Source organism: Mesoplodon densirostris, chromosome 10 (genome assembly GCF_025265405.1).
Source record: "Mesoplodon densirostris isolate mMesDen1 chromosome 10, mMesDen1 primary haplotype, whole genome shotgun sequence".
Classification (NCBI taxonomy): Eukaryota; Metazoa; Chordata; class Mammalia; order Artiodactyla; family Ziphiidae; genus Mesoplodon; species Mesoplodon densirostris.
Genome location: NC_082670.1, coordinates 107274434 through 107287979, shown reverse-complemented (window position 1 = coordinate 107287979; position 13546 = coordinate 107274434). Strand labels below are relative to the sequence as shown.

Below are 13546 nucleotides of genomic sequence, written 5' to 3'. Positions count from 1 at the left end.
GTATCTCTAGCACTTAGAAACCTACTCTGGCTTGTGTGGACTTAAGAGCGGCTCCCACCTTTGCCGGTCTTCAGATCGTTCTCAGAGGTGGGAGGGAGCCGGCGGGACCCAGCACAACAGGCATCCCGCATCTGCCGCTGATGAGCTGTGTGACGCTAGGCGTGGCAGTGACCTGAGCCTCAGCTTCCTCATCTGTGACACGGGGACAATGCCTCTCTATGGAGTGAGATAAAGCCCACGAGCGCCTGAAGAAGTGGGCGGCCGCGAAGTGTCCACCCTGCAATTTGAACTTCTTTCCCCTTGTTACAGGATTTGAAGCAGGTGAGTGGTAACTTTTCAAAACCTGAGGTTTCACTCCACTTCCAAGGTGCATCCTAGGAAGTACCATCTGCCTGAAGAACTAGTTATTCCTTCAGAGACGGGGCAGTGCTCTTGACGCAGACCAGGCGGTTTCCATGGCAACCCCCATGTGTTTCACAACAGGAGCCTGCCTGCCAGTTCTTGCTGCATGAGTCACACCCCAAATGTTTTGTTTGTTTCCCTTGGATAAAACTAACTCAAATTTTTAATGGCTCCTGTCAAAGATTAAGTCATATCTCCTGGATTAAACATAGAAAGAAAAAAATTTCATGTGTGTAATGGTAAGTTCCCAGCCTGTGGGAAAACAAGATCTGATCTTTAATGTAGTCACGACCTGTATACAAATCAGTCATCCAAGTGTTCTTATCTGATGTAAAATCTGAAAGAAAACGTAGAGTCATGTCTTTCTAGAGAAATGCTTTATTTTTTTCCTCAAAATATTATAAAAGTTATTTCTCCTAAATATCTGCAGTGCATAGGGCTTTATAAATGTATCCAGTAATGGATAAAATCTAGTTTTAACACTGATCCACTCTTCCTGACATTTCTTTAATTCTCATCATCTTTCCTTTTCTTTCCTGACTTTAGCTCTTTGTTCTAGTCTTCTGCCACCACTAAGCGTTACCTGGGAAAGCAGGTCCAGCCGTGTCACCCTGAGACGGCCTGCACTGACCTGCTCTCCCCCCACAGCGTCCGGGACCTGACTGAGGGCAACGAGGGGCCTGCAGAGAAGGGGCCCGTGTCTGCAACAGCACGACTGTCGGACGCAGGAGGGATCTATCCGGGAGCAAGGTCTGGGGCACGGCTGAGCCCCCGAGGAGGTGACCACTCACATCACAGCTTCTCAAACGGGAACAGGTGGGAAGCTGCCTCCTTCTCCTCCCTCCTGCTCTTCCGGAGGCACTTCCGCTTCTCCTCTACCTCTCGGTTTTGGGGCCAGGAGGCCGCCAGGATCCTGGCCACTTCCGCTGGAGAGCTGGTCCCCTCCTCCTCGTCTGAAGAGAGTCCTCCTCCTGCGTCTGCGTGGGGAGCGGCTTCCTCACTCTGGGGGCGACAGTGGAGGAAGCTGCGTCAAGAGGCAGCAACGCCCCAGCAGCGCCGAGCTGTGACCCGGAGGACAGGGCTCAGCCCAGCAGGTCCTAGAGCGCTTGCTGTGCACATAGGGCTGGAGACACAAAACTGCCCTTGAGGAGCTACGACCAATCCAGGAGGTACCTGCGTTTTCTTGCTCGTTTCTGAACAGAACAAGTGCACGAACGCACAGCACCAGCGCTCTGTGCCCACTGCTGCGAGGACAGGCTGGGGAGGGCAGGGAGAGCCGTGCGTGGGGTCGCAGCAGCCCCTAGAGGGTGTCTGTGCGTCTCTGACCACTCCACGTGACTATGTCTGGGGGGCCTCTGTGCCCCCATGGGAGCCTGCAGGGGCTGTGCGAGGGGCCTGAATGAGCACCTGTGGGCCTGGGGGTGGTCACAGCCCCAGGGGTAGCACAAGGCCAGGAGATGCAGACACCTGTCCCCCACCCCGAGTGGGCTCAGCACCAGATCCAACCCATAGCGGGCACCCTCTCGTGCAGACAGGGCGGGGCTGGCAGAGCGGCCGAAGCCTGACTCCAGGACACCTTGGGCACCTTTCTCAACGTGGACAGGACGCAGGGCCTGAGAGACACAGGTCTGTGGCACCAGAACAGAGCTGACTTGATCTTTGAGCAGAATCGGCCTCTGGTTCCCTACCCGCCCCCCAAACCTGGCGTATCCTCCAAGGACCACCCTGACCTGAGCCCCGTAGCGAAGCCTCAGCCGCTCCCGGATGAGCAGCCCTTTGACCAGCAGCTTCCAGTTCCCCAGAGCCCGCTTCTCCCGTTTCTGCAAAAGCAAACAGAATGGAAAACACCGTAGGCTGCCGTTTCAGGAACATAAAGATACAGGTAACGCTTCAGGTTAAAATAGTTTCTCAACCATACCAGGTGTGATTCATAAAGTGCTACACACAAAAGGCACCAAAACCAAAAACCTCTTCTTAATTGTTACCAACTGTAAAGTGTTTAGTGGAGGAGGGGGTCCAGGACCTGGACCACAGGCAGCTCCCTTTAACAGAGGCAGGTGTCGGCAGCAGGGGTAGCGGCCCCGGAGCCTGGACCCAGGCAGACGGTGGACAGAGACAGGGTTCTGAGGGGCAGGCAGGTCGTTGCTCAGTGCTGGCTCCCTGGTGCCTCCCAGGAAGAGAGAGCCAGAAAGAGGGCTGAGCCCGGGCTCTCCTCTCCTCTTACACGTGGCGTGAGGGAGGCTGGAGGGAACACCACCTCCGCTGTGTGTGCTCCCCGCCTTTGTGCTTCCCCGTCCTGGCCCCACCCAGGCCCTGCCTGCTCACCTCCTTCTCCTTCTTCTCAATGAGCGCCTGCTCGTTCTCCCAGGCGGCCAGGAGCACATCTTTATATTCCTCACAGACTATGTAGCCATCGGTTCTGTGGGGATCAACACAGATGGGTCTCTCTCGAGTCTGGGTCTGCTCTGGCCTCTCCACTCCCCTCCACGGGGGACAGTGGGCTGCTCCTAAGCACTTGGGGCCCTGAAGTACTTCCAAGGTCAGCAGTCCACAATCCCAGCCACAGCTGCTGGCAGACACCACCCATGCAGAAGGCAGGCCCGTGGACCCCAGGCTGTGTGCTCTTCCCCAGCCCCTCCCCACCCCCACTGCAGGGCAGGACAGAGGTCACCAACCAGGAAGGATGCTGACCCTACTCAGTCACCCTGACCACCCCCAGAACAGTGTGTTAATCCACGTCGTTAGGATGCTGGTTTCGCAGCTTTCACTGGTTTCGCAGCCTCTGGTTGGAAGCCAGAGTAAAAGTATAAAACATCGAGGGTTAAGGCTGATTTTGCAAATCCAGAGTAAAACCTTAGGGCTTCCCTGGTGGCGCAGTGGTTTAGAGTCTGCCTGCCGCTGCAGGGGACACGGGTTTGTGCCCTGGTTCGGGAAGATCCCACATGCCACGGAGTGGCTGGGCTCGTAAGCCATGGCCGCTGAGCCTGCGTTTCCAGAGCCTGTGCTCCGCAACGGGAGAGGCCACAACAGTGAGAGGCCCGCGTACCGCAAAAAAAAAAAAAAAAAAAAAAAAAAGGCCTTAAAAGTAAGAGCCACTGGGCCTCAACCCACGCCAGCCCCACACCAACCTCCCGCCCCTTCTCCATAACTTCCCCCCACCCCTTCTGGCCTCCACGGGAGGCCCCTCACGCACATGGGATGGGAGTAGCCTTTGTGGAAATCGAAGCCCGTAACAGCCTGGGCACAGTCAATGTTCAGCTTTCGGGCCACACGGTGCAAGTTGGGCAGGTTCAGCTGGACGCAGCCAATAGGCATCATGCCGGGCAGGAAGAGGTACACGTTGCCAAATTCGTTCCGGGGGACCTGCGGAGGGTGGCACACTGGGTCTGGCTGGCCGCAGAGGGAGGTGGCCTGGTACCGACTGAGCGTGGCCCTTACCTACCAGGGGGCCTGGTACCACTGAGCACGGCCCTTACCTTCCCGTCCACGGCCACCGGCGGCTGGTACTCCTCGGTCTGCCACTTGCCAAACAGGCCCAGGTCATTGTGGTCCTGCAGCTGTGGCTCAGCCAGGCGGGCTCTCCGGGCCCGGTTGGAATAGCCTTTTACAACCTACAGCCGAGGGGACAGCCACAGTTTATAACAAAGGTGACCACTTCCTGAGCGTTCACTGTACACCGGGCACTGTTCTCAGTGCTTCTGTGTATTGATAACTTAATCTTTTCAACAAACCCAGGAGGTAGAGTCTATTATCGCCTCCATTTTATAGCAGCCTAGGAGGTGTAAACAATTCACCTACAGTCACACAGCTTGTAGAGGCCAGAGCCTGTGTCTTGAACAGCTATGCTGTGTTTGGCGTCCATCACTGAAGAGGAAGTTGGGACTCAGAGATGTTCCTGTGGCCGGTGAGGGACGGGCCTGCTTTGGGCAGTGACCGGCTCCCCATGCCTCAGCCCCTTCCTACCAACCAGAGGCCCCTGCACCGCGGCCCAGCTCCCTGGGTCTCACAACGCGAAGGGCTCCTCCCAGGGATCTGACAAAGAAAAGCGACTGTGTCATGACTGGCCACTGCCCTCCGCCGGCTGAAGCGGGCCCTGTGTCCCGTGACAGCCTGTGCGGTCTGCGCCGAATTCACACGCCTGTGGGCAGCTGACCGGCCAGAGAGGGAACGAGGCATAGGGGCTGCACGCTGCCATCTCACTAGCTCAGGCCTTGGACAGGTTTCCCTTTCTGAGTTCCTGTTTTCTCATCTGTACAACGGGCACCCTGATGCTAACTCCTGTGAGACTCAGCAAAGATCACATACATGCAAAACAAAGGGACAGTGAGGGCGGGTGGGCCTGTCCACGCCAGGCAGGGCTCCGGCCTCTCAGAACAAATGGGTGACATGGTTCTGACCCACAAGGCCAAGGTTCTGACGCACAACACCGGGGCTTGGAGGGCTGCTTGCCGGCCTAGATTTCCTGCGCGCTTGGGAAGGCCCATCTCTTAACAAAGCCCTCCGTTAAGATGCTCTTCTCCTCTGATCCTCTCAAGCCAGAACAGTCTGTCCCCACACGTGCGCGGCAGCCCACAGTCCCGCGGCTGTTACCTTGTAGGGCACTTCTCCAAGCCTCACCACTCGGGCCTGTTTCAGCCACGTGTCCCTGGAGTGCAGGGTGTGCACGCAGTCCCTACGGAGCCAACGGGAGACAAGACAGGGTTCACACCCACTGAAGCACCCCGTGCCCAGTAGCCTGCAGGGCCTGGCTGCCTCCTCTGGCCCCCCCAGGAGAAGGGGGAGTTCGGCCCTGGAGTGTCTCCCCGGGCACCAGGGGCCCACCTCAGGCCCACAGTTAACAGACACCTGCTGTCTCGCGGTGGGGGCGGGTGCATCCACTCACAAATCCCAAACTAAATGGCTTCCCATGGTGCCTTCCCCCTCCTCCCGCCGGAAGGGCCCAGCAGCACAGGTGCAAGCCCTCACCCAGGGTCTGGTCTGCTCCTGAATACCAGAGAGGGGGAGGGAGGGACGAGTGTACAGAGAAGGGGTGGGGAAGCCAGAAGAGGACAACACGGAGACGACAGTAAGCTGACAAAGTACACAGGCTAGGATGAACGCACACAGAACAATCGGTTCCACCGGGCTCTGGCTTCGCTCTCCTTCCCAGCTTAGAGCCACACCCCGCCTCACATTCCAGCTGCTTCCTGCTGAGCCTTCAGCAAGGCCGCCCTTCAGTAGGGCTCCAAGGAGCAAGGGCACTAAGCTCCTCTGGTGCGGACATCCGGCCCTTCGCCTGCCCCCGGGCTGAGGCTGACGTCCAGCACAGCGCACCGGACAAGGTCACACCTCCTCTGAGCCCCTTCCTAGCGGGGTGACCCCCGATCCATCAGGAACGGTGAGCGCTGCCTCCCTGCCTCACAAGCTGCTGGGGGGACCAGAGCCAAGGGCTCCACACGCGTGCCCACCACAGGGGCACATCTCTGCCTGAAGGAGTGACTGTCACGGTCGTGGTCTTCCGGTAGGAGCGGAGAAGGGGCAAGCAGGTGGGCATCGTCTGGACATTCACAAGGATAGCAGAGGGAAGTGGGCACAGACAGCCCGTTCAGAATAAATCTCAGCTTCTAACCACTTTACATCTATGAGGACACTACTCAAGAAACAGAAAACAAGAACTGGCGAGAATGTAGAGACACTGCGAGCTTCATGCTCTGCTGGGGGACGTAAAATGACGCAGCCACTACAGAAAACAGTGTGGAGGTTCTTTACAAAGCTAAACAATCACCATGTGATGCAGAAATCCTACTTCCGGGCATATACATCCAAAAGGACTGAAAGCAGGGTCTCAAGAGATGTCTGTGCACCCATGTTCACAGCAGCACTAAACACAACAGCCAAAAGGGGAAGCAACACAAGTGTCCATCAATGGATGCCAGTCACAAAAGGACTCATGCTGTAGGTTCTACTTCTATGAGGTGCCTGGAGGAGTCAGACTCCCAGAGACAGAAACGAGAGGGTGGTTACCAGGGCCTGGGTGGGGGCAGGGGGGTTAGCGCTGATGGGGACGGTTTGGGAAGACAGAAAAGTTCTGGAGATGGTGGTGATGGCTGCCCAGCAATGTGAATGTACTTCGTACTACTGGACACTTAAAACGGTTAAATGGTAAATTCTGTTCTGTATATTTTATTACATTAAAAACAAAAAAACTCTGCCTCTAAAACTTCCTCCAGGCAGGGACCCCCTTCCCACCAGATGTCGTCTGCACGTGAGGACACCTGTGCTGTATCCTCCATTGAGGTCGCCAGGCCCTGGACGCTGACTGTCGGCAGCTGGGCCCCTGCCTGACCAGCCAGGGGACAGAAAGCTCCCACAGTGACCCTAAGCGGAGGGTCGGGGATGACTCCCCTCGGGGCTGAGCTGCAGGAAGTAGGCCTCAGGCAGAGGAGTTGAGCCACCTACTCCTGTGAGTTTCCCTAAGTTTCCTTTTCTGTCTTTCTTTTCCCGTTTATTAAGAACATCCTCTATTTTGTGATCTTGCGTCTTGGTCTTGGTCTTTTAGAGTTTCTAAAAATCACTTATTTTCTTTCTATTAACATTTCTTAAATTTCTACTTCCATTGTTAATTCTGACTCACCTCAAGTTTATTACATTTTTCTCAGTTTTAACTTTGTATATATTTTATGTTTATTTTCTATGCTGTTCCCCTCCCCCCCTTCTTTGGCAATTTCTTTTTACTGTGGGAAAAAACACACGTAAGATAAAATTTACCCTCTGAACCATTTTCCGAGTCTACAGCTCAGTGGCATCAAGTACATTCACACTGTTAGGTAACCGTCACCACCATCATCTCCAGAACTTTCTCCTCTTCCCAAACTGAAACTCTGTCCCCATTAAAATATCCGCTCACTTTAAGTTTCATTATCAAATCCTTTATTCCTTCCTTTTGCATGTTTTTTGACTTCTGTTTTTGGGATGTTTTCTTATTGCCCCGTATAAACCTTATCTGTCCTATGTATCTTTCCCCCTATAACTTTTCTCCCCCTGCTGACCTTTTAATCCCCGTGGTTTTCATTTCCAGGCCACAACCTCTCTGCCGTGCCCCCCGCCCACAAACGGCCTGCGCACACCGTGAAGCTCGAAGCCCAGCCCCGCGAAGGCTGCTAATCCCGGGCCGCCGGGCGTCTCCTCACCTGGAGTAGACAGCCTCTCCACGGCAGTACCCAAGGATGGCAGCCGTCTCAGGGTAGATGGCCTGGTACTTGAGGAGGTGCCTCTTGAGGGCGTACAGAGGGTGGTTCTTGTACGTGCCTATGACGGTGGGCAGAGGCTGGTCCAGGTGCCTCGCCTGAAACTGCAGAGGCCGAGAGACGATGTTGGGCGTGGTGCTCGGAGAGGGAGGGAGGTGGGCGGCGACCCCCGAACTTGCGCAGGTAACTGACGGTGCCGTGGGGCTTTCAGGGCCCCAGGGCCGCCGCACCACGCTGTGACCTGGCGTTCTGTCCCACGGGTTTAGGTGCCTCGGAAGCTCCGCAGGGGCCGGTAATCCTGCGGCTCGCAGCAACGGAAAAGTCATCCCTGCCCTCTGACGCCTCGGCCGGCCCGAGCAGAGCCTTCCTCGGGAGGAGGCCTCACCTCAAGTGACACCACAATTCTGCGACACGGGTTCAGCGGCTCGGCTGCCCCGGAAACCAGAAGGAGCACTCACACCTTCTCCGCCCACCACGATCAACACCTGTTCTCCCTCCTGCCTCGAGGAGCCTAGCTCCCCGCAGGCAACCCCACTGCTCTCACCTGCATCCCACTCACCAGGTCTCCTGCACTTCCCCGCAGCATCTCTTCAAAGCCTGACAGACAAGGGAGGAGTGGCAAGTGGGGAGCAGGAGGGACCCCGCTTGGCCAGCTTGCATGACACACCCTTGAACTAGGTGAGTCACAATACGCTCTGCACGACTCCCACGACCCTGTCACCTCTGAGCCACACCCTGAGCGATGCAGTGCACAGGGACGACTCCCTGCCCCAGGGAACCAGGAATAATTCGCCAGCTAGTCTGCCCACCCTGCGGGCGGCCCTGCACAAGCCCCGGGCCCTCTTCCGGGCCCATGGCTGTCCCGCGACTCAGGGACGCGCTGCTGCTCCAGAAGCCGCCCCCCAGGGCGCCCCTCAACAGACAGGCCATCTCCTCAGCCCCCCTCCTGGGAGCTGAGTGTTCTGGGTCGGGGCAGGGGTGCTGGCGTGCACACCTCTGCGCGTGTTCACGCTGAGAGGGGGAACAATTATATTACTGCGTGTTTTCCTCTTTCACTCAGGACTACTTACCTGACTTAAAGCTCCAAATTTATAACTGGGCAATAACTGAAAGTACACAGGCTTTGAAGCCAGAGCATCCTGGGTTCAAATACCAGGTTGGCTCATCTCTCAGATTCTAAATGTTTAGCTGGTAAAATTAAGGCTACGATAACCCCAGCTTTGTACTGTTGCTGTGATAATTAAATGAGGTAAAAATACAACACGGGGCTGGGCATCCAGCAGGTGCGCGTGCGCAAGGCCTCACCTCCTGGTCCTCCCTCTGCTCCCTCTCCACCAGCGGGCTCCGGTAGGGTCGCAGGGCCTCGGCCCACCACGCGGCATCAACCCGGCACTTTCGGGTCACCGTCATCCAGGCAGGGTCGTACCTCTGTGTGACATCGCGCAACCAGCCGTCGCCGTCAATGCCCACGATGTAGGTCACAGGCTTGGTGGCGTACTGGTAGCAGGTCCGGGGCTGGCCCACTACACCATGCACACAGTCCACGCACACCCACTTCTCCTCCCGCTCAGAGAACACCTCCAACCACTGGTCCACACCAGCTGCTCTCCGGCCGTCTGCCTCCTCACCATCCACGGGCATCTTATGCTTGCCTCTCTTACGCTTGCTGCCGGAAGCGCTTACAGATGCTTCTGGAAAGCCAGGGGGCTGACGGTGGCTTCCACGCGGGGACCTGGACTCCCTCTTGGACCCCACCTTCATCCTCTGAGGGGCGGTGGCCCTCCTCTGCCTTGGAAGGCCTGGCTCAGAATCCTCGTCGGATGGGCGATGGCTGTCTGAGCTGGAGAGCTCAAAGTCAGAGCCGCTGTTGGCCTTGTCACTCCCACTCTCCTCTTTGTAAGACACCCTTGCGGCCGCCCGCCGCTCCCGGCCCCGCGAACGCCTCTGGGTCCCCTCCGTCTGCCCCCCGGCCTTGCCCTCCTCTTCCCTGCTGGAGGAGGGCTCTCTCCGCTTCTTCCTCATGGCAGCCGCCTTGCTCCCCTTCGCTTTGGCGTGTGCACTGCCAGTGCCCTCAGAAGACGTGTCCTCTCGTCTGCTTCCTCTGCTGGTCTCTGGTTTGCTTGGCTTTCCAGGAACTTGGCTGGAAGTTTCTGAGGAGCCTGCAGGTCCCTCTGTGGATCTCTCCTTGGAAGGTTTCTTTCCCTTAAACAGAATAGGAAATATTTGCATTTTCTTTTTTTGCTAATGATACAATAAAGACTCTGGCATCTAACGGGGCTAAGTCACACTGGAACACCAGTGTACACAAGACGTTCCCGGCTCAGACAGTGACAGGCTGGCTACCCTCCAGGGTTGTAAGAAAGCAGTCACTAAATTCTGCAGCACCTTAAATAAGGCCACACTCTAATTCTTTTCAATACAAAGTGGAGCACAGGGAAAAGAGCACAGGATGTGGAAACAGACAAACCCGGGTTCAAACTCCACTTCTGCTTTCTCATTTTTTATGTGATTCGGATAAATTATGTAACCTCTGAGTCGCAGTTTCCTCAGCAATAGTACCCACCTTGCATATAAGGCATTTTGCAAACAAAGTCACAGCATTAAGAATTCAGAAATTATTAAACTTGACTTCTGGACCGAATTTCGGACGATGCCAGCACCCCAAGGAGCAGTGTTCAGCCTCCTTGGATGACGGCAGAGTTCTGAGTCCTCACCGTCCTCTCTCCACACCGCTGAGGACGACCAGGACCTTTTTATTCTACCATTTACAGAACAGAAACCAGAGCACGAAGGAGCCCAGGCTCTCGCAGGCCCCTCTATGCACACAAAGCCCAGCTGCTAGATGCCCACCCAGGCGCCCAGTCTTCCCAGCACAGGGCCTGTGCCAGGCAGGCTCAGAGGAACCGTGCTCCACGAAGACGGATTTTTAAAAATCGTCTAATGAGCAGATCTGTTTGCTTTAAGTCTCATAATTTCTCACTCCTCCCTGACCAACTACTCTTTTCTCTGGAAGCCCTGGGAACCTCACCTTCGCTGCTGATAACTTCAGAGGAATTGGCTGTAGAGACAGTACGAGTCGGGTAGGGAGGTTCAGGGCCCGGAGAATCAGTAAAAATATCTATAATGGAAAAAAACAACATGCTTATCCTCAGGAAAGAATTAAGGATTTGCATAATTCCATGCTGTTTGTTGTGGTGCCTGTTTTTAAAAGGGAAACAACCAAACTGTCTAACAGTAGAAGCCTGGAACCCTCAACACTATTAAAATGAGCTGTAGGGGCTTCCCTGGTGGCGCGGTGGTTGGGGGTCCGCCTGCCGATGCAGGGAGCATGGGTTCGTGCCCCGGTCTGGGAAGATCCCACATGCCGTGGAGCGGCTGGGCCTGTGAGCCATGGCCGCTGAGCCTGCGCATCCGGAGCCTGTGCTCCGCAACGGGAGAGGCCACGACAGTGAGAGGCCCAAGTACCGCAAAAAAAAAAAAGATGCTGTACAGATTTATCTTTGTAGAAAAATGGGGAAAGGTAACCATATATTAAAGGAAAAGAAATGTTTGTTTTTTAAGGAGTTATGTTAATTTTTGTAAGAAAAAATCGCATCCAGACATAAACATGTATGTATATTTGGAAAAGCATCCATATTGGGTTATGGGTGTTTATAGGTGTTTGGTTTTTTTCCGGCTTACCTATCTTCTGATTGTCCTGTTTTCAACATGTGTTGTGTTTGTGATAAAACAATAAAGCAAGATACCACTTTGAGAGAAAAGGCATCATCATCATCAGGCCCGAGAATCCCTCCCGTGCACTCAACCTCCCCCGAGCGAATCTTTCAACCAGAGGCTGCAGCTCTAAAAATTCTGTGAACTTGGAAGGATGGGAGCCTCCTCATGAGAATTAACCTCCAAAACAACAACAGTGGGACAGCACGTGAGCAAGATCTTCCCACACAGACCTCAGGGTCCCGGCGTCCTCATGAATCACTACAGTCATTTTTCCCTCCTTGGAAAGCAAGAGCAAAAGTCAGTAACAAGAAGGCAGGTTTTCTGTGAAAAGCCAGTTATATTGAAAAAAATAACTACTTTTGCCTTGTTTCTTCTGAAGTTAAAAACGGGGGATGAGAAAACATCAAAGAAACCCAAATTGAGGAACTCTACAAAATTCCTAAGCAGCACTCCTCAGGAGTGTCCAGGAGGATTGGGACACTGTCATGGCCTGGAGAGGATGGGGCGCTGGGGCGACAAGATCACTAATGCCTGGACTGCATCCTGGGACAGGAAAAGGGCATCAGTGGGAAAACGTGGAAAAGAGAACTCATCCCTACAGTGTGGCTGACAACACACTATTAACTGGCACAGTGCACACCGTATGAGTGTTGCTTGGCTCCTCACTTTCTCAGTGTGTGGGTGGCGCAGGGGCACAGGTGTAAAAGGCAGGGAAACCGAGCACCAGCAGGTGGCTGGCAGAATGATGGTTTAAACCTAGAACCTCCATCCAGAACATCCCCATCTCGTCCTCCTCACAAGACCACAGGGAAGACTGGATAAGGTCAGGTACACGACAGCGCTCTGGAAGCGACCCGGTGCCTCACAAAGACGCGTGGTCACCACCTTTCACAAGTACGTCACTGAAGAAAAAATTTAAATTACAAAACTCTATGATCCCTACACTAAATACAAGGTGACCCAAGTGAAAAGGACAAATCCTAGAAACATACAAATTACCAAAACTAACTCAAGAGAAAATAGAGACTCTGAAGAGACCTATAATGAGAGACTGAGTCAAAAATCAAGCCCTCCCAACAGAGGGGGATCAAGACAGCAGAGTATGAGGACGTGGAGCTCACCTCCCCCTACAAACACACCAAAAACACATCTACATGAACAACAACTCCCACAGAAAACTAACTGGAAACTCACAGAAGATCTCCCATAACCAAAGCTGCAAGAAAGATCTCCATGTAATCGGGTAGGATGGAAAAAAGAAAGGTACCAGGTTGGGACCAGCACACACCTTCTCTGCTTGCCCTGGGGAGTCCCCTTCCTGCTGGGAAGCCCACTGAGACAGACAGGAGGGCTGGAGAAGCCTAGACTCTACTCAAGAGGAGCACGCGGGCTGGCTTGCTAACAACCAGGACAGAGAGACCTGCACTGGTGGCAGCTGCCTCCCCACACTTCCCAATTCAAAGGGGCAAATGCCCTGGCCCCGCTCACTCCACACCACGGCCTGGCGTGAGATCAGTGCAGAGACTGGGTCTAGCTGCGCAGAGGCAAACGGGGTGCCTGGGATGTGATCCAGGTGGGACTGTGAAGACTCCCCTCAGTGCACACACAGGGGCCACTGGGCACGCTGGGAAGACAGTGTCAGCGCATGCCGCACGTGGCACCTCAACAACGTGCAGCAGCTAAGCAGTGAATTTTACATAGAACCTACAATATATGCTGCCACAAGAGACTCGCTTCATGGCGAAAGATGCACACAGACTGAAAGTGAAGTATGGAAAAAGATATTTCATGCAAATGGAAACAAGCAAGCGGGCAAAGCAATACTTAACAAAAGACAAAGTAGACTTCAAAACAAAGACCATGGGCCTCCCTGGTGGCGCAGTGGTTGAGAGTCCGCCTGCCGATGCAGGGGACGCGGGTTCGTGCCCCGATCCCGGAGGATCCCACATGCCGCGGAGCGGCTGGGCCCGCGAGCCATGGCCGCGGGGCCTGTGTGTCCGGAGCCTGTGCTCCGCAACGGGAGAGGCCACAGCAGTGAGAGGCCCGCGTACAGCAAAAAAAAAAAAAAAAAAAAAAAAAAAAAAACAAAGACCATAAAGAAAGACAAGGATATTACATAACAATAAAGGCATCAATACAACAGCATATTACACTTGTTCACATACACGTTTCCAATACAGGAGCACCTAAATATATAAAGC

At 54.6% G+C, this 13546-nt stretch overlaps 1 protein-coding gene across 2 annotated transcripts in view; it reads right to left on the bottom strand.

Moving 5' to 3' along the window:
* Positions 1 to 793: 793 nt before the first annotated feature.
* XPC (XPC complex subunit, DNA damage recognition and repair factor) overlaps positions 794 to 13546 on the bottom strand; it is a 36386-nt gene continuing 23633 nt past the window's right edge. For both annotated transcript variants that reach the window (XM_060110062.1, XM_060110063.1), the window contains exons 8-16: positions 10657 to 10746; positions 8934 to 9830; positions 7572 to 7732; positions 4993 to 5074; positions 3879 to 4013; positions 3596 to 3765; positions 2728 to 2821; positions 2133 to 2222; positions 794 to 1404 (exon numbers count right to left, since the gene is read on the bottom strand). In XM_060110062.1, coding sequence (XP_059966045.1) covers positions 1195 to 1404; positions 2133 to 2222; positions 2728 to 2821; positions 3596 to 3765; positions 3879 to 4013; positions 4993 to 5074; positions 7572 to 7732; positions 8934 to 9830; positions 10657 to 10746 — 1929 coding nt within the window. In that variant the 3' untranslated portion in view covers positions 794 to 1194. The remainder of the gene's footprint in view (positions 1405 to 2132; positions 2223 to 2727; positions 2822 to 3595; positions 3766 to 3878; positions 4014 to 4992; positions 5075 to 7571; positions 7733 to 8933; positions 9831 to 10656; positions 10747 to 13546) is intronic.